The 25602-nt window shown below is 41.1% G+C and overlaps 1 protein-coding gene across 1 annotated transcript in view; it reads right to left on the minus strand.

The window, feature by feature from the left end:
* CCDC170 (coiled-coil domain containing 170) overlaps window positions 1–25602 on the minus strand; it is a 101710-nt gene that overhangs the window by 19686 nt on the left and 56422 nt on the right. The window contains exons 8-11 of the mRNA XM_012452235.2: window positions 23330–23647; window positions 11044–11244; window positions 4026–4199; window positions 734–976 (exon numbers count right to left, since the gene is read on the minus strand). Coding sequence (XP_012307658.2) covers window positions 734–976; window positions 4026–4199; window positions 11044–11244; window positions 23330–23647 — 936 coding nt within the window. The remainder of the gene's footprint in view (window positions 1–733; window positions 977–4025; window positions 4200–11043; window positions 11245–23329; window positions 23648–25602) is intronic.

Here is a 25602-nt window from a genome sequence, read left to right on the forward strand (position 1 = left end):
ACCCCATCTCTACTCAAAATACTAAAAATTAGCCAGGCGTGGTGGAGCACACCTGTAATCCCAGCTACTTGGGAGGCTGAGGCAGGAGAATCACTTGAACTTGGGAAGCGGAGGTTGCAATGAGTCGAGATCATGGCACTGCACTCTGGCCTGGACAACACAGCGAGACTCCATCCTGAAAACAATTTTAAAAAGGCCTGCCATGGTGGCTCACACCTGTAATCCCAGCACTTTGGGAGACTGAGGCAGGCAGATCACCTGAGGTTGGGAATTCAAGACCAGCCTGACCAACATGGAAGAACCCATCTCTACTAAAAATAGCAAGTTAGTCAGGCATCGTGGCATGTGCCTGTAATCCCAGCTGTTAGGGAGGCTGAGGCAGGAGAATTGCTTGAACCCGGGAGGCGGAGGTTGCAGTGAGCTGAGATTGCACCACTGCACTCCAGCCTGGGCGACAAGAGTAAAACTCTGCCTCAAATAAATAAATAAATATAAAACATTGCTTTTGACTGACTTTTCACCCAGTGATGACTTCACTTCAGATATTGAAGAGACACTAAATGGATATATACTCTGATTTGTGTCATTTTTGCATTTTTCCCACAACTCTAGAAAATCAGAGGAAGTTTTCATCTTTCTTTTTCTGGTGTGTCCTGATAAGGCTGTCATTCTTTTGCATAAACATTGGCAGTTACCAGCAAAAAGCAAGAAGAAAATGGAGCCGAGCACTTGCCTTCAGTTCATTGGTGTCGGCCAGTTTGGCTTTGAGCTCGGTGTTCAAGTCCCGACACGTGCTCAGCTCCTTCTGCATCCTCTCCACCTTCTTCTGCAAGTTCCTGATGGTGAGATGCGCGCTGTCTCTCTCAACCACCAAGGCCGTGCGTGCCTGCCTCTCCTCCTCCAGCTGGGCGATTTTCTGCCGGAGGAGGCTCATGTGTAGTTCTTTGCTCTCCAGTCTTTCTTTCTGTGTCTTTAGCTGGTTTGATGCCAGCAGGGATTTTTTTTAAATAATTGAACAATAGTAAATATAAATGAGTTACTATGAGTTACCCAGATAATGTTGATCTTTATCTACACTTCAATAAGACTAATTTGTAAACCTTCAAAAAACGTCTTTGGATTCCTTTTCCTGATTGGATTTTTTATTCATACCCTTTCCAAGAATTAATTGCATAGCTAAAAAATCTGAGACAAAAGAGCCCGAGAAAATGTGTGGAGGAGTCGGCTTTCCACATTTGATGCTAACATTATGTGCATCATCATCAAAATGTAAATTGCTTTTAAAAAACTCCTCAGATGGGTTTATCAAAAGCAAAATATAATCAGAGAGACAAAATCCTGTCCAACATCTAATGGCCACAGTACCTGAACTGGCGTTTTCTGGAATAAGATACAATGCAAGTGAGTACCGCAAACCTAGACTGGCTCATTTCAATCCTTTAGAGCAGGAGTAGGTGGACCCCGACATGAGAGTTGATACATATCAACTTTTTTTTTTACATAGTATCTCATTCTGTTGTGCAGACTGGGGTGTAATGACATGATCACAGCTCACTGCAGCCTCTACCTCCCAGGCTCAAGCAATCCTTCTACCTCTCAGCCTCCCAAGTAGCTGGGACTACAGGTGCATGCCACCACACCCAGCTAATTTTGATTTTTTGTAAAGACAGGGTTTCACTGTGTTGCCCAGGCTGGTGATGAACTCCTGGGTTCAAGAGATCCACCTGCCTCAGCTTCAAAAGTGCTGGGATTACAGGCGTAAGCCACTGGACCTGACTGAGAGTTGATATATTCTTAAAGTAAGACATACCAAGGAGATTTTTAAGAAAGCTTTGCTTTAAAGCTTTCCTTCTACATATAAAATCTTAGAAATAAAAGGGATTGTAAAAAGGTTTCTTGGTCTTTGTTATATGCCTAGTCTATAAGATCTACAAACTAAGCAGAGGACAGGTCCTCAAACATCATTTATCATTGGTAATCAAACTTAAAAAAAGAAAATTAGAGTGATATTTAAGAAAATGACTATGGACTCCAGAAGGGAAAGAATCTTCCTGGGCTCCACACGTCACAATTAGTGGATGGAATATTAAGTACAGAAACCTCTGTCATCTGCAACAAACATCAGAATCAGAATCATGTAGAATTATCAAGTGTTCAAGCTGAAGACCACCAGATTTCCCCTAATTGTCTACTCTGCACTTGTAAAGTAGTAGAAGGTGGAAACTTACTGAAATGCTGCTTTGAGTATCCTGCCTAACAGTGACAGCTGTGTCCCTACCTAGATCACTTTTGAACAAGGCCTTTTTAATATTTCTCTAAACAAATTCCCTTTCTTAAGCTTCTTCATGTCAAATTCCACTCCAGGTCAGGCACGGTGGCTCACACCTATAATTCCAGCACTTTGGGAGGCCAAGGAAGGTGGATCACCTGAGGTCAGGAGTTTGAGACCAGCCTGGCCAACATAGTGAAACCCCATCTCTACTAAAAATACAAAAATGAGCCAGGTCTGGTTGTGAGTGCCTGTAATCCCAGCTACTCAGGAGGCTGAGACAGGAGAATCACTTGAACTTGGGAGGAGGAGGTTGCAGTGAGCCGAGAATGCGTCATTGCACTCCAGCCTGGGCAACAAGAGTGAAACTCTATATCAAAAAAAGAAAAAGAAAAAAAAAATTCCACTCCATTGCAATTTTACACTGGTAAGTTCTGTACACTGATGTAAATTTAATAATTATATAATTATTAAGAAGTAATGGTGTTGGATATTGAGAAAAAGAATCAATTATCTGAGCAGAACTTTGGAAAGAATGGTAGATTACTTTAATGTCTGTAACAGTAATAGGGTTTGTCTGCTATCTTTTATAAAATATTTCTCAGGATATGGTAGTGGAGAAGAAGCCAAACATCAATAGAGCATCTTCTGTGAGCTAAGGGTTTGAAAATGCTATTTATTAAAAACTAACAACTCTTTGGGGTATATAGCATCCCCATCTTAAATATGAGGAAACAGAGACAGAGAGGTATATAATTTGTCCAAGGTCACACAGCTTGATGAAGCCAAATTGGGAGCCCAGCTGTGACTCATTATTCAGCATCTACACTGGAATTGTATCACAGCATTTTCCTCCTAAGAACTATTATAAAAATGCATCTGTGTTTTCCTATTTCTTTCCCAATACCAATAATTGTGTAACTAATAATTATACTTTATCCCTTTCATCCATCCATTCATTGATTTAGTCTAAACTGTTTCTAACTTTTCCTTTGAGTGAAGAAAAGGAAGCCCTTCTCCCACTACTAGAATTTCTAGTGCAACTGAGCTTATAAATGCAGAGGCTGCTAAATGTCCCCCCAGTTCTCCCCTTCTCCCAAAGTAATAGAAACCATGAATTTTTTCTAGCTAGGTAAATGGCTGCCCACAGTAAAGGCTACATTTGCAAGCCTCCCTTGCAGCTAGGTTTGGCCACCAAAACATATTCTAGCCATGAGATATAAACAAAAGTTCATGTAGCAAATTCTGGGTGCCTTTTTCAAAAGACACCTCTTGCTTGTTCTTTTGCAGCCCTCTTTCTCACTCCTTTCTTCTATTCTACCTTGAATACAGATATAATGGTTCCAGGCACGATTTGGAACCATGAGAATAAGGATCACCCTAGGAATGGGAAGTGAACCAGCTGAAATGATCTGGTTCCTTGAAGACTTTACAGAGGACAGTTGCCACACCAGCCCCAATCTTCCTGTCTCCAGGAATTTGTGTGAGGGAAAAACAAAACAAAACACTTCTACATGCCTAAGTCACTGTCATTGTGGGTCCCTATTACACACAGTGAAACACAACCTTGACTTTAGGTGACAGATACACTTACCAATTCTTCAGACTTAAAATTGAGCCTCCAATTCTAAATACATATTTTTATAAGATGCTTCCTAACTACACTGGTAAATATGGTGGTGGTACATTATTTTTTAATATTTGGGTTTTTCAGAAATTTCTTCTGTCAATACTAGCAAGTTTCAATATCCCCTACCTTTCTCTGCAAATTGTGGGCAATGGTCTTGTTCTCAATGACTGCATTGCTCTCAAGACGAATCAGCTGCTCTGTTCGAGCTAAAACCACATCCAGCCGCATGTCAAAGCCAAGTTCAGCAGCCATCTGGTCCAACTTCATTTTCTCCAAAAGCCAATCCAGAAATTTAAGATACTAAACCCAAGAACAAAAATGAAAATGGAACACGAAAGTCAAAGTTAATGGGTGATCTCACAGAGTCTCTTCCTCTTTCTCCCAAGCTTACAGGTAATTCTCTTTTGCAGAGATAATGCAGAATGCAGAGAGAATGGAGTGGAGCATGGACTCTGACCCAAATATTTGGTGATATATTCCAGGACCACCTGGCGAGTTCCCTGCCTACCCCTTGTCTGAATGCGCTTGACTCTCTTGGTCCATGATGTTGATGTTCAATCGAATATTATACACTTTCCTTAACCCTGACAAATGACACATTTGGCTATGTTTGATTACATTCTCATGTCTCTGCTTTGGCAACTTGCTGCTGCAACTGTGCTCCTCCCAGGCTAATCCAGCCCTGGGATCCACTCATTGACATGGTTTGGCTGTGTCCCCACTCAAATCTCATCCTGAATTGTAGCTCCCATAATTCCCACATGTTGTGGGAGGGACCAGGTGGAAGCTAATTGAATCATGGGGGAAGTTTCCCCATACTGTTCTCATGGTAGTGAATACGTCTCACAACATCTGATGATTTTATAAAGGGAAGCCCGTTTCGCTTGGTTTTCATTCTTTCTCTTTGCCTGTCACCATGTAAGACATCCCTTACTCTTCCACAGTGATTGTGAGGCCTCCCCAGCCACGTGGAACTGTGACTCCATTAAACCTGTTTTTCTTTATAAATTACTCAGTCTCAGGTATGTCTTTTTTTTTTTTCTTTTTCTTTTTTTTTTTTTTTTTGGACAGAGTCTCCCTCTGTCGCCCAGGCTATAGTGCAGTGGCACTATCTCAGCTCACTGCAGCCTCTGCCTCCCAGATTCCAGTAATTCTCCTGCCTCAGCCTCCCAGGTAGCTGGGATTACAGGCACACACCACCACGCCTGGCTAATTTTTTTGTATTTTTAGTAGAGACGGGGTTTCACCATGTTGGCCAGGCTGGTCTCGAACTTCTGACCTCAGGTGATCCACCCACCTTGGCCTCCCAAAGTGCTGGGATACAGTCATGAGCCACTGTGTCCAGCCTATGTCTTTATCTGCAGTGTGAAAATGGATGAATACACCCATCCATGCACCTTTCTTGGGAATTTTTCCCACCTAACTCGGCCCTGGCCTCAAAGGTGGACACTGGCAACTTAGTTACCACTTTACTCTTTTTAGGCTCTACAGAGCACTCCAAACTCAAAGCTCTCCATACAAACAAAATTTTGAACATTTGGGGGGTCTTTTTTATTAAGATGTTTTAGAAAATGTCTTTAAAATTGTTTAATGCATCCAAATTAAATGAATACCTCCAAAAATAGAGCTGTATGAAGGAAGTCAAGATTCATATGTTAGCAGTCTAAAGTTACAAAGTTATTTAAAGGTTTTTCTCTACTTGATTTTTGTGGTTTATCTGGCAAGCCCACACATAGGATAATGCTTACTAAGTGCTTGCTGGATGAATAAATCAATCAATAAGCTTTCTATATCCTAATTTCATGATTTGGGTTTTATCTTTGATATTGTCTTCTGATTGTGATAACTTATCCATCTGGCATTTTCAGGCAATTAAATGTTTCAATAGGTACAATTTCCTGCCAACTGAAGCACACCAGCTTAAAGCCAAGAACTAGCTATGTTTTAATCATCAGGATGAAATTATTTATAAGTGTATATTTTCCAATTTTGGCAAATAGCATACATATGAATACAATTTTATCTCTTCTTTATAAGTCACAGTCATTGCAAATATCACTTATTGTATTGTGCTACAATACCATCAACTGCTTTTGTCTCTGCATCCTCAGGTGATGCTTTTCTAATGCTGTATTGGCTCTCTATCTGGAATTTTTATTTTTTAATCTGTGTCTATGAAAGTAATGTAACTGCTATTGCTTGTATTTTACATAAAATAGACAAGTACCTTTTACATGACGGTATGAAAGCCTCTTTTTTTTCTATTTCTACACGTGACCCATCCATTTAGTATGCCAGTACTACAACAGGTGAAAAGGGATTAAGACAAGACTGAGCTGAGACCCCATCGAGAAAATTTCTATTTCAAGGATCTTGGCTATACTTCAGAAGATTAAGTTACTAGAAACTTTTAACTTCATAGAAATGAAGGATTGCTGTATATATTGCTCATTTTAACCACAGTTAAGTGTAAATAAGAAACTGCATTCTACTCTGTCTGCCTAGATTGCCTGCATTTACCATTTAAACTCTGTGCAACTTTGCTTTTCAATTTACATACTATCCATCCTTACCAGAACAAGCATCTCACACACAGTTAGCGACAGAAAATTTACCATGGACAGAATGAGCTTACATAATCTGCTTTCATAACTGATAGTTATTTAGGCATAATCCCAATTAAAATTAATGATTCATCTATAGTGAGGGAAGGGAAGAAATACCATCCACCTGAAATTCTTGCCTTGGATATATTTCTTCTATAATTCAAATAATATTTATTGACTCTCTAAGCCCTGGAGAAATGCAGGAAAAAATAATTTCTTCTGGCCTCAAGAAGCTTGGAATATTTGGAGAATTAAAAATTTAAAACAATCCAGTAAGGGTAAAATGTACCCTGAGAGAGGCAGGTACGTGTTGCTTGGGGAGCCTAAGGAAAGATAAGTAAGTCTCTTAGGGAAGACTGCCAGAGGAAGCGGTATTCGAGCTGGATCTTGAAGAGATTGTTGTTACCAGGTGAAGGAGGTGAGCAGAACATTCTCTCGGTGAGAACAGCTGTGGGCATATGGGAGGCAGCCGGAGGAGGGCAGAGGAGTGCTGCTACCAATTTGCATGTGATATCTTTAGGCTCACAATCACTCACCACGAACCCCACCAGGGTCCTGCCGCTCCCAGAAGGCTTCTGAGTTTGCCCCCGCTGGCAGGAGAAATTGCAGGAGAGAGGGAGGATGGAGAGGCCAACTCGCCAGCTCTCAGAATGTGAGGCCATGGAAAAAGAAAGAAACTGTACCTGATCCTGGGGGCCACAGAGAGTCACCAACCAGTTTTAAGATAAAGAAAGATTAAGATTAGGCATACGTTTCATTAAGACCTCCCTGGCAGCAATGGAGAGAGTAAATTTGAGGCATGAAGAACATGCCGGGAGCTCAGCTAGAAGGTTGTTTCCCTCGTCCATGTTAATGAGCACAATTCTCAGAGCCAAAGTGCAGCTGCTGGATATAGAGATGGGAGGCACTGGAGATCTAGTAAGGAGACGGGATTTACAGTGCTTGGGAATTGATTAGAAAGAGGGAAGCATTGGCCGGGCGCGGTGGCTCACGCCTGTAATCCCAGCACTTTGGGAGGCCGAAGCGGGTGGATCACGAGGTCAAGAGATCGAGACCATCCTGGTCAACATGGTGAAACCCCGTCTCTACTAAAAATACAAAAAATTAGCTGGGCATGGTGGCGCGTGCCTGTAATCCCAGCTACTCAGGAGGCTGAGGCAGGAGAATTGCCTGAACCCAGGAGGCGGAGGTTGCGGTGAGCCGAGATCGCGCCATTGCACTCCAGCCTGGGTAACAAGAGCGAAACTCCGTCTCAAAAAAAGCAAAAAACAAACAAAAAAAAAAAAAAAAAGAGGGAAGCATTGAAGATGGCTTGGGCAAGTGGAGGCAGATTATCGCCATTACTGAAGCAGGAGAGACACACATCTGAGCAGATGTCATTTCAGTTTTGAATATATTTTGTTGTTCATGGACCATGCAGGTGAAGCTGTCCAGCAGGCAGTTAGGCGGCTTCCAACTTACATTACTATACTCAGGTGCAATGTTTCTTTTTGCTTGGTTGTGGTTTTTTGTTTTTTTGTTTTATTTTTGAAGTTTTTTGCGGGGAGGGGGTTTGAGAGGGAGTCTCTGTCACCCAGACTGGAGTCCAATGGCACGATCTTGGCTCACTGCCTATTGGGTTCAAGCAATCTCCTGCCTCAGCTTCCTGGGTAGCTGGGATTACAAGCACACACTATCACACCTGGCTAATTTTTGTATTTTTGGTAGAGATGGGGTTTTGCCATGTTGGCCAGGCTGCTCTTGATCTCCTGACCTCAAGTGATCCACCTGCCTCAGTCTCCCAAATTGCTGGGATTACAGGCATGAGCCACTGCGCCTGGCCTATTTTTGTTTTGGTTTGGCTTGGTTTGGTTTTGAGACAGGGTCTCACTCTGTCACCAAGGCTGAAGTTCAGTGGCGTGATGTCAGTTCACCGCAAGCTCCACCTTCCAGGCTCAAGCTATCCTCCCACCTCAGCCTCCCAAGTAGCTGGGACCACAGGTGCATGCCACAATGGCAGCTAATTTTTGTGTTTTTTTGTAGAGATTGGGTTTCACCATATTGGCCAAGCTGGTCTTGAACTCCAGAGCTCAAGCAATCCGCCTGCCTCAACCTCCCAAAGTGCTGGGATTACAGGCATGAGCCACCACGGCCAGCCAATATTTCTTTACAAAATCAAATTTTCCACCAACTCGCCTTTACGGATATCTAATAGAAAAAGCTCCCTTCACTCTCCCAGACTTCTCAACTCTATCCCCTATTTCCCTTCACAAAACCACTACATGGTTCAGATTGTTATTATCTTCTGAAGGGGACTAAATATACCCCTACTGGGCTCCCTACCTCCTCTCAGCTGTGTCCAGCCCTTTGAATGTGAGGATGTTTTTGCTTATCTGTGGTGGCAGATATCTCAAAAATTATGCATGGATTTTTTTTTTTAGGTCATCTTCTGTCATTAGTGTTAGTGTCTTTTATGTGTGGCCCAAGACAATGCTTTCAATGTGGCCCAGGGAAGCCAAAAGATTGGACAGCCCTGCTACCCTCTAAGCCAGTCTTCCTTGAGCAAAATCTTTTACTCAAAAACGTTCTCTGGCTTCCCATTACCTATGCAATGAAGTCTGAGCCATTAGACTGACTTTTTTTTTTTTTTGAGATGGAGTCTTGCTCTGTCACCCAGGCTGGAGTGCAGTGGTACCATCTCAGCTCACTGAAACCTCCGCCTTCTGGGTTCAAGTGATTCTCCTGCCTCAGCCTCCCAGGTGGCTGGGACTACAGGCATGTGCCACCACACTCGGCTAATTTTTTGTATTTTAGTAGAGACGGGGTTTCACCATTTGGGCAGGATGGTCTCGATCTCCTGACCTCATGATCCGCCCGCCTCAGCCTCCCAAATTGCTGGGATTAGAGGCGTGAGCCACCATGCCCAGCCCAGACTGACCCATTTCAATGATGCCTACCTGCCTCCAGTGCCATCCCATGCCTTTGGTTTCACCAAGTATCATGTCCCAGGCTCCCTGCAGCTCATTCATTTCCTGAGCCATCTTCACACACCTCCATTTCTTCTTTGTTCCTGCTATTCTTTCTGCCTCCAATTCCTTCCCACCTCTTCTGCCTGACAAATTCCTACTCATTCTTCAATGTTCACCTCTTCTGTGAAGATGGCTCACTTCCCGTACAGAAAAAAAGTCATTGCTCCTTTTTCCAAGTTTCTGTCAAATTTTATACCTGCCTCCATCATGGCACTAATTGTACTATTGAGCCCCAATCTCCCTGTCTCATCCGCTAGACTTGATTTTCCACAGACACCTTTGGCGCATCTTTGCATATTCAACCTCAATTCAGGCATGACGATTCCTCCGTGTTTTAAATACAGAAGAATGAAAAGGAATATGTTACTTGAGTGTAGATGTTTCAGCTTAAGAGTACGGTTCATGCCAAATTCTGCATTTCGAGGCTCTTGAGACTGTGTGCCTCCCTTTCCCTTCCCACGAACCCTCCTACGGACTCTTCCAGTCCACTCTTACCTCCCCATCCTGTCCAGAAAAACCTTTCTTTGATCCTGTTTTTCACAGCTACTGCCTCATGCCTCTCTTCTCTCTGGTCACCAGGCTTCATTCACATTGGTCTACTTGGAGGTCACTCCCCGTTTCCTCTCTAGTCTCCCCTCAGCCCACTCCCCTCAGAGTGGCTTCAGCTCTCCACCACTCTACCAAAACTGCCTCTCAAAGATCACTGACAATCTCCCCACATTCGAATCCTCAGTGCGAACCCCTTCTCTTCTCATTTCACTCTCCTATCCCACTGGGTTATTGGCGCCACTGTTTCTGAGACTCTCCATGCCGCGATCTCAGCTTCACAGGGACATCACACTATCTTTCTAAAATACTGCAATGCTCACACTTACCATACTTCACATTCTACAGAGTAAAGAATATTCCATCTTCATAATCTAAGCCATTCCAGTCTTCTCTCTTGTCACAGATCCACCAAGAATAACATGCTCCAGCCGTACAGGAGTCACCATTTTGCATTCTCTGAATATACTATGCACTTGCAAGATTTCATGCCTTTGTTCAAACTGTTTCCCCTATGGGATCTGTCTCTTCTCTCCACTATAATCCTACTTATCTTTCAAAGATAAACTTAATTATCTCCTCTCCCATAAAATCTTCCCTTTATCTAGAAGTTCCTATAGCACTTTATTAATTCAATATATATAACACTTATAATCTTATAATATGGCAAATTATCTGAATAACTGTCTCCCCTATTGAATTGTGAGCTCTTTATGATCAGGAACTGTGTATTATTCCTATTTAAGCTTGTCGGACCTTTAGGACCTCATATGTGGTAGGCATTCGATAAATACTTGTTGAGCTTAATTAAATTAATTTGAATCAAGGAAGCTCCAAACAATAAGAAGAGACCCATTGTTCCTTGAAATTGACTCACGGTCCAGGACTTAACCAAACTAAGTACTGTAAAATTCAGAATATTTTCAGGTAAATTTTATACTACACCAGATGCTTCCACTCATGGACATTCCCTCAGGTCATTACTTTTTGTTTCTCAAAATTCAAATTGTCTCGCAAAACATCTCCAGAAACGAGCTCTGCCTCCAGGTGTGTCAGCTGACCCTGAAGAGTCTCCAACTTAGTCTCTGCTTTCTGCGCCCTCTGGAGAGCTTTCTGGTGAAACCCAGACTCCTTTCCCAACTGTTCAACAAGCTCAGATATTTGGGCTTCAAGCTGGGAGACCATCTGGAAACAAAGAAACAGATCAAGAATAAGCCTCGTTTTTAGATGCAAGGAAGTATTCATATCTACTGCTCTGCCTAAGCAGCATAACTCTATGATACCAACTTTTAGATTATCTTTAAAAATCCCATTTAAAATATGTAATTGATAGCTGTATTTGGCTCTGTTTGAAATAATCTACATTCATTATTGAATAAAATTTTTTGATTGGTATTTTTAATTTTTATATAATTCTTTTAACAGGTTAAACAATAAAAATTTATGGATAACATTGACTTACCCCTAAACTGTTGTTAAGAGTTTCAAAGTTTAGTAGGAAAAAGAATTAAGACAAAATGTACTGTAAAAAAATCTACGAAGAGTCATTCCCCAGAAAAACTCTTCCACCATTTTGAGTTGACTTAAGATTGGACAGTAAGTTAATCTTAGTAGGTAACGCTGAGGCATTATGGTGAATTCATGTACAGACATATCCTTTTTCAAACTTTTTTCAACTTTCTATCGAAGATTAGTTGCCTATGCCCTAAATTCCAGGGATACTGACTCTACAAAATAGGGTCAGTGTCATGGTACAAGAGGGCAGGGGGATCTGAGTACTGTCCCATGTTAAAGTCCCTCCAGCCTCTCCACAACCCACCTGATTTCCCCAGCGGTCCCATCCTTCCCAGGAGTTCCTGTTTTTGTCCTGCTCATCCCCTTAAACCAAGAGTGCAAGTTTACCAAAGACCTCAGTGACACTCTCAAAACTCAAACCGATTTTACTAAATCCAGTTTCATAAAATGTTGAATTCAATAAAACCACCAAGTCTAGGGTGATAAATTTGTTTTCCTTCCATGGTTTATTTTGGAAGAGAACGGGAAAACAGTATTTACATAAGAGTACAGTACCATTCTCACAGAAATGGAAACATCCTGACTGTTTCAGATTTTTACCATCTAAATTTTTAAAAAGAAAACAATTTCTGTTTGCTTGTCTATAAACATCCATGCTTAAACACTTAATCTGTCTTCAAACTTTTTGAAAGGCAATTATATGGGAGAACAAAAGTATTTGTTCCGAGTTATCCTCAGAGCCTACATTGAGAACCAATAGGTGTAAATCAGAGAAGAAATTCCATCTTTATGAAAGGAAAATGTCTTCCCCAGTTCCTATAATTATAAAGTAAGAGATGCCCATAAAATTTCCTTTAACCACAAAAAGTATAAACAAGCAAAAAATAATCCCCCGAGATCCCACCACCCAGAGGCATAAACTATTAATATTTTTAGATAATTTGTTTTTATGTATTGTTAAAATATAGTTGAAATATTATACACGCAATTTCATTTCTTTGTTTTTACCTAATTGTATTTTAAGCATCTTCCCATGCCATTCGAAATTCTTAATCAACATTTTAACTACTGATTTAAGAACTCATCATGAGAATGCTTCATAATTCACTTAAGCATTCCTTTATAAGAAAAAAACATCATCCCTGTGAGGTCTGAGAAAAAAAAATTTTTAAATAATAAATAATAGAAATAAAGAAGAAAGGGAAAACTTGATAATGATTAGAGCTGTCTAAAGACACTGTCCAGTAGGGAGTGGATTCCCAGTCACTGAAGATGGCCGGAAATTGGCTAACTACAGGCACATCCGGCTTTATTGCACTTTGTTTCATTGCTCTTCACAGATTTATGGCAACCCTGCATTGAGCAAGTCCATCAGCGTCATTTTTCCAACAGCACATGCTCACTTTGCGTCCCTGTGTTACATTTTGGCAATTCCAGCAAGATTTCAAACGTTTTAATTACTATGATATCTGTTATGGTGATCTGTGACCAGAGATCTTTGATGTTACTATTGCAGTGTTTGGGGTGCCACAAACCACTCCCAAATAAGACAGTGAACATAAATGGTAAATGTGTGTGTTCTGACTTTTCCACCAACTGGCTGACCCCACCTTTCCCTTCCTCTCTTTGGGCCTCCCTATTTCCTGAGACACAACAATATTCAGATTAAGCCAGTTAATAAACTTGCAATGGCCTCTAAGTTTTCAAGTGAAAGGAAGAGTCAGGCCAGTGCGGTGGCTCAGGCCTGTAATCCTAGCACTTTAGGAGGCCAAAGTGGGTAAATCACCTGAGTTCAGGAGTTTTGAGACCAGCCTGGCCAACACAGCGAAACTTTGTCTCTACTAAAAATATAAAAATTAGCTGGACGTGGTAGCGCATGCCTGTAGTCCCAGCTACTCAGAAGGCTGAGGCAGGAGAATCACTTGAACCTGGGAGGCTGAGGTTGCAGTGAGCCAAGATTGCACCACTGCAACAGAGCAAGAGTCCGCCTCAAAAAGAAGAAAAAGAAAAAAAAGAAAGGAAGAGTCGCACTTCTCTCATTTTAACTCAAAAGCTAGAAATGACTAAGCTTAGTAAGAAAGGCATGTGGAAATTTGAGATAGGCCAAAAATTGGGCCTCTTACTCCAAACAGTTAGCCAAGTTGGGAATAGAAAGGAAGCATTCTTGAAGGAAATTAAAAGTGCTACTCCAGGCTGAGCGCAGTGGCTCACGCCTGTAATTCCAGCATTTTGGGAGGCCAAGGTGGGTGGATCACCTGAGGTCAGGAGTTCAAGGCCAGCCTGACCAATATAATGAAACCCTGTCTCTACTAAAAATACAAAAATTACGTGGGTGTGGTGGTGGGTGCCTGTAATCCCAGCTTCTCAGGAGGTTGAGACAGGAGAATTGCTTAAACTGCAGAGGTGGAAGTTGCAGTGAGCTGAGATTGCACTATTGCACTCCAGCCTGGGCAACAGAGCAAGACTCTGTCAAAAAAAAAAGAAAAAAGAAATACTACTCCAGTAAACACACTGATATAGTTTGGATACGTGTTCCCTCTAAATTGCATGTTGAAATTTGATCCTCACTGTTTGAGGTGGGCCTAGTGGGAGATGCTTGGGTCATGGGAGCAGATCCTCCATGAATGACTTGGTGTCATTCTTGCAGAATTGAGTGACTGTTCACTCTTAGTTCCCATGAGATCTGGTTGTTGAAAAGAGCCTGGCACCTCCTCCTCTCTCTTCCTTTCTTTCTCTCTGGCTATGTGATGTCTGCTCCCTGTCATCTTCTGCCACAAGTGAAAGCTTCTTGCAGTTCATTACCAGAAGTAGATGGCACCGTGCTTCTTGTACAGCCTGCAGAACTGTGAGCCAAGTAAACCTCTTTTCTTTATAAATTACTCAGCCTCAGGTATTCTTTTATGGCAACACAAATGGACTAAGACACACACAAATGATAAGAAAAAAAAAACAGCCTTATTGCTGATAGGGGAAAAGTTTTAGTGGTCTGAATAGACATCAAACCAGTCATAACATTCCTTTAAGCCAAAGCCTAATCCAGAGCAAGGCCCTAACTCTCCTTAAATCTAGGAAGCCTAAGAGAGGTGAGGAAGCGGCAGAAGAAAAGTTCGAAACTAGTAGAGGTTGATTCATGAGATTTAAGGACAGAAGCCATCTCCATAACATAAAAATACAAGATAAAGCAGTAAGTGCTGACGTAGAAGCTGAGGCAGGTTATCCACAGATCTAGCTAAGATCACTGATGAAGATGGCAACACCAAACGACAGACTTTCAGTGTAGACAAAACAGCCTTCCATTGGAAGAAGATGCCATCTAGGACTTTCATAGCTAAAGAGGAGAAGTCAATGCCTGCCTTCAAAGCTTCAAAGGACAGGCTGACTCTGTTGTTAGAGGCAAATGCAGCTGGTGACTTGAAGTTGAGGCCAGTGCTCATTTACCATTCTGAAGACCTAGGCCCCTTAAAAAATATGCTAAATCTATTCTGAGACTGTGCTCTAGAAATGAAACAGCAAAGCCTGGATGACAGCACATCTGTTCATAGCATGGTTTACTGAATATTTTAAGCCCACAGTTGAGACCTGTGGCTCAGAAAAGGATTCCTTCAAAATATTACTGCTCATTGACAGTGCACCTGGTCACCCAAGAACTCTGATGGAGATGTACAAGGAGATGAATGTTGTTTTCACATCTACTAACACAGCATTCATTCTGCAGCTGATGAATCAAGCAGTCATTTTGACTTTAAAGTCTTATTATTTAAGAAATACATTTCATAAGGCTACAGCTGCCATAGAGAGTGATTCCTCTGATGGATCTGGGCAAAGTAAATTGAAAACCTCTGGAAAGGATTCACTATTCTTGATACCATTAAGGACATTCATAACTCATGAGAAGAGGTCAAAATATCAACATCATAGGAATCATCTCATTGATGATGACTCTGAAGGGTTCAGGAATTCAGTGGAGGAAGTAACTGGAGATGTGGTGAAAATAGCAAGAGAACTAGAATTAGAAGTGGAGCCTAAAGATATGACTGAATTGCTGCAATCTCATGATCAAACTTGAATGGATGAAGAGTTGCTTCTCATGGATGAGCAAAGAAAATGTTTCTTGAGATGGAATTTACTCCTAGTGAAGATGCTGTGAACATCGTTAAAATGGCAATAAGTGTTTAGAACATTACATAAACTTAGTTGATAAAGGAGCAGCATGGTTTGAGAGGATTGACCTCAATTTTGAAAGAAGTTCTGCTTTTGGTAAAATGCTATCAAATAGCATCACATGCTACAGAGAAATTTTTTGAGAAAAAAAGAGTCAATCGATGTTGTCAACTTCATTGTTGTCTTATTTTAAGAAATTGCTACAGCCACCCCAACCTTCAGCAATCACCACTCTGATCAGCAGTAACCATCAACGTTACAGCAAAACCTTCCACCAGCAAAAAGATTATGACTTGCTGAAGGCTCAGATGATCGTTGGCATTTCTTAGCAATAAAATATTTTTAATTAAGGTATCTATGTTGCTTTTTGGGTATAGGGTTATTGCACACTTAAAAGACTAGCGTATAGTATAAACATAACTTTTATAAGCACTGAGAAACAAAAAAAATTGTGTGACTCACTTTATTGTGAAATTTGCTTTATTGCAATGGTCTCTGAGATATGCTTATATCAATTAAGAATGTCGCAATGCAGATTGAAGTGTTACTTGAAGAAGGTTGGACTACATGAGCTCTGAATGCTCCAGTCCTGTGCTTTTATGGCTCTCAAGTTTCCAGAACTATAATTCAATTAACTCTACACTTCTGTGTATGTGCTTGAAATTAGATATTTGTTGATAAGCTATTCAGAGCCACATCCAAGGAATTATATTTTCCAAGAAAATTTTTAGTGTCATTCCAGAACAGGAAGCTCTGAGAAACTTCATTTTATATTTCCTACCTGTCCTGATTACCATAACAAAAATATCTACTGATCCATCCATAGTGATATTAGTAAGTATATCTTACTAACATAGCAGATGAATCTGATCTTTTTTTTTTTAATCGCTCATGCCAGTGCATAAATCTGATCTTAATGCAAGAGAAACAGTGTTGATCTTGGTATAACAAACAATGTAATCTACAGAAAACTGGCCACAAGATGCTGCTTCCCAAGGGACTGATTCACATTATTAGAAGTATAGCACGTCAGGAGATGCGGTTTCACATTGGACTGAAAGCAGGAAGTGAGTATTCTACCCGAAGACCCTTCAACATCTCCTAAACCACAAACGGCATAGCGGAGAGAATGAAACCAAGAAGAAATTGATTCAATAAACCTCAAGTGGAGAGAGGGAGAACTGTGTGATCACCTAGCCATGGTCAGCACACCAGTGACCTTACTAGAAAAAAGCAAGCCTTCTGTAGAAATCAATCAGTGCGGTCTCCATTCTGAAGCTGACGCCCTGAGTAACTGCAGTAAGTTAGCCTAAGGGAGTGATCCTGACCCTGAAGGAAGACGCAAGCATCTGACGTAGACCAGAGTGTGGGACAGGGTCTTTGGAGTCAGATAGCCCTGGTTTCAAGTTCCCCTGCACCACTTACCAGCATGTTAACTGAAGCAAGTAGTTAACCTCTCTGAAACTCGTAGACTTTGCTATGATGACTCAATGAGCTGATTTAGAAAATTTGAGCAGCCCAGTATTTCACACCGTATTGAAATTCAACACACTGTGTCCATTTCTGTCATCAGGGTTACTGCTCCAGTGTATGGGTTCTGTCAATCCTATGCTCTCACCATGAGGAGCTAAAGAACACTTCAGGAATTGTCCTATGTCATGTTTCTCAAACATGTTTCTCTCAACTAGAAGTCTTTCTGAGAAGAACAAATAATGAACAAATGCGTTTGAATCAAAGGCAAGAAGGTCCCTCTTGCATCTTCACTCTATCTGGACCCAAGGATGCTCTACAGAACCTTGAGACTCAGCAAAGTACGACTTTAAAACCATAATACATAGATCGCTGAAATGTGCAGGGATACCTGCCATGCCAAGATTCTGGTGTCCAGAGAGAAGAAGAGAGCCCTCCTGTACTCTGTCACGTCACAGAATTTAGCTTCAGAAGCTTATTTAGGTGTCAGTGCATACATCACCACCAAGTTTTTTCCTAATTAAATTTAGATAAATTAATTCAAATAAATTAAAATTCCAATCTGACTGGTTCATGGGAACATCAAATGCCAGTGCCTGAGTGAACACATGTGCTCCACCAAAACTATAAACTTGTGTTGTTTTTCACACCAAAAAGTCTAAACAATAAATAAGTCTTTCTTTTCTGTCTTGTCTTTTTTTTTTAGAATCATTTCTTAACATATACCTGATATTCTATGGGACAAAATGCACCAGATATTCCAACACTAGAGATGGGCAGTGGGGGCTGAGGGGGGAATCAAGAATACATACTTTTAAACAAAAAAAGGCACTAAAGAACAATATAGTTCAAGAATAAGTTGCATGGTTTTTAGAAGTACAGTCATAATGCCCTAAAAAAGTTAATTCACTACCCAGGGACAACTATATGTTGATTTCACCAGAGAGACATTTTTGTCCTAAAATTAAACCAAATAGAAGCAAAAAAAGTTCTACACTGAAGAAAGAACCACTTGGGTTACTTAAAGTCCAGTGCCTTTTAGACATAAACTCTTTTCCAATTGTTCAAGCTATAATTTTCACTTGGGAAATATGAAAGTTACCAGGTGCTAGAAAGTGTCGACCAAATCCTCCTTCCCTCCTGTCGGCATGTGTGGCCAGCACTGTTGACTGGCTAACCCTACCCTTCCTCCTCTGTTTTGAGTTAAATTAGGTCCCCCCAAACAAAGGTATTCTGAAGCCCCCCATTACCTCAGAATGTGACCTTCTTTGGAAATTGGGTCTTTACGGTGGCGATAAAGTTAAAATGAGGTCCTTACGGTGGACCCTAGTCCAATATGACTGGGGTCCTTATAAAAGGGTAAATCTAGACACAAAGACAAACATGCATAGAGGAAGGCAATGTGAAGACGCAGGAAGAACACTATCCCCGCAACAAAGAATGGCTGAGGCCAGCAGAAGCTGGGAGTGAGGCATGGACAGAGTCTCCCTTACAGTGCTCAGAAGGAGACAACCCTGCCAATGCCTTGATCCCAGACTTCTCATCTCCAGAACTGTGAGGCTAGAACTTTCTGTTTTTAAGCTACACAGTTGCAGTATTTTGTCATGGCAGCCCCAGGAAACTCCTATAACTGGAGAGGCTGGAAAAGCTGGAAATTCTATCTGTTCACTCTCTCAGATGCCCTTGTAGCCAGGAGCAACCATGCAACATAATTTTGGACAATGAAATGTCCCAAATGGAAGTGTGCTGGTGCTTCCAGGAGGATGCTCACTTTAGTAGGTGGCAGGAATAAGAATAGGGCAGGAGGCTGGGCACAGTAGTTCACACCTATAATCCCAGCACTTCGGAGGCCAAGGTGGGCGAATCAACTGAGGTCAGGAGTTTGAGACCAGCCTGACCAACATGGAAAAAACCCCTGTCTACTAAAAATACAAAATTACCCGGGCCTGGTGGCACAAATAATGACCAAATGAGTTTGAATCAAAGGCAAGAAGGTCCCTTTGCTATTTGAGAGACTGAGGCAGGAGAATCACTTGAACCTGGGAGGTGGAGGTTGCAGTGAGCCAAGATCGTGCCATTGCACCCCAGCCTGGGCAACAAGAGTGAAACTCCATCACACACACACAAAAAAACAAAAAACAAACAAACAAACAAACAAAACAGAGCAGGAGAATGATAACATCTCAGGTCCTTTACAGCCCAGTCCAGATAGAGGCTTGTGAACTTGTATTAATTTGTCTTTAATTTGGGAAAAGATGTAGAAATTGGCATGGTCGATTTCTATACCTAATCAAGTATCATTCAGATGATTAGGCGGTTAGGAAACGAGAGAGAGAGAGAGAGGAAGAAAGAAAGAAGGGAGGGAAGGAAGGAAGGAGGCAGGGAGGGAGGGAGGGATGGAGGGAGGGAGGGAAGGAAAAGAAAAGAAAAAGAAAGAAAGAAAGAAAGAAAGAAAGAAAGAAAGAAAGAAAGAAAGAAAGAAAGAAAGAAAACAAAATTGCCTCGAAATTCTAAAGTAAAATCTGAAAATGTCATAACTTTCTGTCATTGTGCAAGAAGTCATTATTTCATAAACATCTGCTATGGTGTCCTGAAATTCCAAGGCTGAGTAACATCTAAATACTCATTTAGAATTCGTGGGAACCTGGCAGTAGAACATTCCTCTAAGACAGCGGTTTTCAACTGGGGGCAGCTTTGACCCCCCAGGGGACATTTGGCAGTGTCTAGAGACATCTGTGGTCGTCACAAACTGGGAAGGGGAGTGCTACGAGCGGGTAGAGGCCAGGGACACTCCTCCAAATCCAGCAATGCACAGGACAGGCCCCCACAGCAGAAGATCATCATGTCCAAAATGCCAATAGTTCTGGGGCTGAAAAATCTCGCTCTAAGATAGAGTAAAGCTTCTAAAAAGAAGATGAAATCTTGCCAGAAGCAGAAATTGCGAGGAACAAGTAGAAATGACGTGCTGTCAAAGTGTGGGTGGTGTCCTGAATTCTACGGAGAATTGCAAACACAGGAGAGGAAAAATGGATGGCACAGGGGTAAACAAGACAAGCAACGCTGGGGAAGCAGGAGCCAGCCTGAAGTGGAGAATGTGCCAAGTCAAGCCTGAACCCACCACAGGGCCTTCACATCGGTATTACTCAGCCACTGACTGTGTGTGTAGCCATGGCACCTGGCAGGGACATGCAGCCTCCTCAACAAACAGATTCATCAATTTGTAAAGCTCCCATTCTTTAGAAACATTTCTAAGACAATATATGAAATCCATTTTCTCCTGATTTTACTTGAAGATGAGTCACACAAGACACTGGCTATATGCTTGATTTCAGGCTTTTAAATAGGGAGAGCAGCTATTGAAAAAAATTACAGGGTAGGAAAGGCAGACAAAGGCACTAAAAAGACTGAATCATTTAATTTTTATGGGGAGTGGGAGAAAGCATACCCAGCTTAACCAATTTACATCATTTGGCTTTAGAAAATAAGCATATACATCATGCTGTTATTGGGTGCCTTGCTTCACATGCAGGAATTAAAATAGTTTTAGAAAAATACTTGAAAATATAGAAGGAGAAAGCAATAAAATGAAATGGCAAAAACAAAACAAAAACTAATTAGCTATTGAAGTACAGATGTTCCTTGGCTAATGGTGAGGTTGTATCCCAATAAATACATCGTAAGTTGAAAGTTTCTTAAGTCAGAAATGCATTTAATGTACCTAACCTACCCAACATCGCAGCTTCACCTACCCTACCTTAAAAGTGCTCAGAACACTTATTAGTCTATATTGCAGCAAAATCATCTAACACAAAGCCTATTTTATAATAAAGTATTGAAAATCTCATGTAATTTGTTGAATACTTTACTGAAAGTGAAAAACAGGATGGTTGCATGGGTACTCAAAGTATAGTTTCCACTGGATGGGTATCACTTTCACACCATTGACAAGTTGAAAAAAATTTTAATTCAATTTTCAGGAGCTGGAAATCATCTGTATCTCTATTAGCATTTAAGGTAAATGACTTAATGAAGTTTATTTCCAAACCTATAAATGATTTTCTTTCTCAATTAACTACCTCTATGTAAACTGAGTCACAAGAAAAACTAAGTTACTTGCAGAGAGCTCTACAGTTTAGAATGGAGGACAGCCAATAAGCACTCAACATTTTACCTCTGCGAAGAGATAGAAAATGCACTTGGTTGAAGGGGCCGCTAGGGTTGCTCCTAGAGCATGTGTGAATTTCGTAGAGTTTTTAAAGGGAATTTACTATCACTAAAGGAAATTGACATATGCAACCCTGAACTTTGAGTTAGTGATTATTCTGAGTATTTCAGTAACAATAAAAGATGGCAAAGCACATGTTCTCCTTTGAAGTGAGCATGACATCAATAGAAGAAATAGTTCATAAGGGAATTATACATGGACTTTGGAGATCATTTACTTTAAAGCCTCATTAACTAGGACTTCTATAATTTGGGTTTGATGATAACTTAACCAAAGTCTGGGTTGGAATGGACTCTGCTAGGTAAAGCTTCATAGAAAAAGAGAATTCTTGATAGTATAAACAAGATGACAGAGTTAAGCAAACATCAATCATATATGTAAATTAAACCATTTTTCTCCATTTCTTAGATGGGTCCCCAAAAAGGCTGTTCTGAGCACCAACACATTTTGAAAAAGAGGAGAGAAGGCGGAAGAAGGAGAGGCAACAGCACCAGTAGTTAATATTTACTGTTGTGACTTGTCAGGCAATGAGTTAAGATCTTTATAACAATTTTTTTCATTCAGTACATACACTAAACAATAATCTGATCAGGCAGATACTGTTACAGGTCTGGGAACCTTTATCTGTAATTCCAAAATCCAGGATTTTTCATAACTCATTTATTGACAAAGCTTGGCCTGACCCGACCCAGCTGGGCAGCAAATCCTGACCCAAAATGACAAGAGGCTATTTATGGTCTTCATTTATCCCACTTAGAGTTGCTCACGGGCTTTGCTGCAGAGCTGTGAATGTGATTGACAGGAGGGAACTTCCAGATACCACAGCGGAAGGCTGTGGAAGGCTGCACTCTGCATTACCTTTCTAAGCTCTGAAAAATTCTGAATTCAAAAACACGCTGGGCCCCAAGACTTTCAGATAAGGGATCATGGACCTTGTGCTAGCCCCTTTCTGCAGGTAAGGAAACAAAATCTCAGAGACCATAATCTCAAGAACCCGCCAGCGTTCACACGGCCTGTAAGTGAATGTACAGCAGAGACGGGATTCAGCACCAGGCAGGTCCAACTCCAGAACCTGCATCCTAGTTAGATGTTGCTTGAGGGACTCCCATGCCTTTCTAAGTACTATTGAAACAGAAAGTAATACAACCACATTTAAATGGTACTTTTTTTTTTTTTTTAGAGACAAGGTTTGCTTTGTTGCCCAGCCTGGAGTGCAGAGGCACAATCATAGCTCACTGCAGCTTTGAACTCATGGACTCAAGAAATTCTCCCACTTCAGCCTTCCAAGTAGTTAGGACTTATTTTTTATTTTTAGTAGAGAGAGGGTCCATGCTATGTTGCTCAGGCTGGTCTCAAATTCCTGGCCTCAACTAACTATCTTGGCCTCCAAATGGACTGGGGTTACAGGCCTAGACCACCCCTGGCCTTAAATGATGCTCTTAGCTAATTGAGATAAGTCACTGATACGGTTTGGCTGTGTCTCCACCCAAATCTCATCTTGAATTGTAGCTCCCATAATCCCCACATGCCATGGGAGGGAACTGGTGGGAGGTAATTGAATTATGGGGGTCAGTTTTTCTCATGCTATTCTTGTGATAGAGAATAACTCTCGGGAGATCTGATAGTTGTACAAATGGCAGTTCCCCTGCACACCCCTCTCTTGCCTGCCACCATGTAAGATGTGCCTTTGCTCCTCCTTTGCCTTCTGCCATGATTGTGAGGCCTCCCCAGCCATGTGGAACTGTGAATCCAATAAACCTCTTTTTCTCTATAAATTACCCAATCTCAGGTATTTCTTATAGCAGTGTGAGAACAGACTAATACAGTCACTTACTGAGCATGCTAAGTGAATGAGCTTACTGTTCTTAAGATGTCTGTAAACAGCCATGACCCACTCACCCTGTCCCTGCTTTCTTCCTGGCTGCCCATTTCTCGAATCTTCTCCAAAATGGTGTCCTCAGTGGACCCAGTTGTGCTCAATCTGCCCCTAAGGAGGGCTGCGATTTTCTCCCTAAATGAGGAGTTCTGGCTTTGTGAGGCTGTGACTGCATCCAGACTGGCCTTCAAACTCTTCTCCAGCTCAGAAGAACTTTTCTTCAGGAGGCTCAGCTCCTCCTTTGAGGCATCCCAGACCCGCTGGCCAGCAAGTAGCCTTTCTTGGAAGAGCTTAACTTCCCTCTCAAGAGCTTCTTTTGCTTCTACAGCACTGACCAGGTCCTAAAATTATTATAGAAAATGAAGACAATAGCATTAGTAGTCAACAGAGTACACCCGTATTTGCTATAACAAATTTATTGACTTTGCCTGCTAATGACTACAAGGAGTTGGGTTAATTACTCGTTCCATTTTTAACTTCAAGTTCCCTATAGCCTCAAAAAGTTATTAAATCCCAGTGGTATGTCAGGAAAATTTAAGTGTCTTAAAAACAGAGAAGGGGGCCAGGTACAGTGGCTCACACCTGTAATCCTAGCATTTTGGGAGGCCAAGGCGAGTGGATCACCTGAGGTCAGGAGTTCGAGAACAGCCTGGCCAACACAGTGAAACCCTGTCTCTACTAAAAAAAAAAAATACAAAAATTAGCTGGGCGTGGTGGCGCATGCCTGTAGTCCCAGCTATTCGGGAGACTGAAGCAAGAGAATCACTTGAACCCAGGAGGTGGAGGTTGCACTTAGCTGAGATCATGCCACTGCACTCCAGCTTGGGCAACAGAGTGAAACTCCAACTAAAAAACACAGAGAGAAGGGATATAAAATCTGGGTTAGAAAAAAGAAGGAAACTTTGACACATAAGCCTTTTCTGTGTGGAACTCTGGAAAGAGTTAATAAAAACAAATCACTGGATAACATATTAGTAGATTCAGTCCATATGTAGAATATGTTTACAGAACTATCTTTTTCAAGCGTGGTGTATATGGAAATTGATTTTTAATGAACAGTAAGCTCTCAGAGTCCCAGCTAGGTACTAACAATTATTTAAATAAAGATACCCCCTTAATACTAGTTTAAATGACAAAGGAATATTCTCATAAAAACATTATTGCATAAAGATATTCATTGACTTCCAATATCCAACATTCATTACATATCCCCTTGTCTCATAAAGGCAAAACTAATGCAGGAAGAACCTGAAGAAAGGAAGCAGAAACAACTAGCCATTTGGTAGGTGGGAGGATTAAAAGTAGAGGGAAAGTATCATACTTAGAAGAACAATCTTAAAGAATATAATGTGGGCTGGGCACAGTGGCTCACACCTATAATCCCAGCTCTTTGGGAGGTCGAGGCAAAGGATTGCTTGAGCCCAGGGCTTGGAGACCAGCCTGGGCAACGTGGTGAAACCCCCATCTTCCATAAAATAATTAGCCATGCCATGGTACCATGTGCCTATAGTCCCAGCTACCTGGGAGACTGAGGTAGGAGGATTGCTTGAGCCCAGGAATTCTAGGCTACAGTGAGCAGTATTTGTATTAATGCACTCCAACCTTGGTGACACAGCATGACCTTGTCTCAAAACAACAGCAAAAGAACATAACATGTGAGATTAGTTCAGAAAAATAATGAAGGACATGGAGAAGGTTACCTGTGCACTGAATTCTATTTATCAGTCTAGAATGGCCCACAGAGGCACCAAAGAAACATCTTTAAAATTGATTTTTAAACATTATTTGTTAACTTCAAGTTCCAAAATACATGAATTCACATTAAGAAACATTAAGCAGCTTGTTAACCAGCATTGCTATAGTATTGCTGCCTAGTTAGCTGGTAAAAAAAGGTTATTAAAAATAGTATGTCAGAGGTAAAAAGCACTAAAAAGAAACACAGTATCTTTAAATAGCAGACTCTACATCTAAATGAGCTGATAACATTTCAGGCTGCCAGTTAAAATGCAATCATCTCTTTTGCATTAGAACTGGGCTTTAAAAGAAATTCCTCTCCATTAACAGCTTGGAAACAGGAAAAAGGATAGCCTGAAACACTAGTTCCTATTTTTTATAGAAAACATAGCATCTTATTTTTTTTCATTATGGTGACTTTTTTTAAATCAAAGACGTCTCAGGCATCAATTTGAAAGAAAAGTCAGGGAGTAGATAGGTAGTTAGAGAAGCCTGCCCTTTTCAGAGATGTAATAACTCAACTAATGATGGAATCTATTTTGTAAAATGCCTTTTGCTTTTC

The sequence above is a fragment of the Aotus nancymaae genome, unplaced genomic scaffold, assembly GCF_030222135.1.
Source record: "Aotus nancymaae isolate 86718 unplaced genomic scaffold, 86718_ANA_hifiasm-v0.15.2.pri h1tg000040l, whole genome shotgun sequence".
Taxonomy (NCBI): domain Eukaryota; kingdom Metazoa; phylum Chordata; class Mammalia; order Primates; family Aotidae; genus Aotus; species Aotus nancymaae.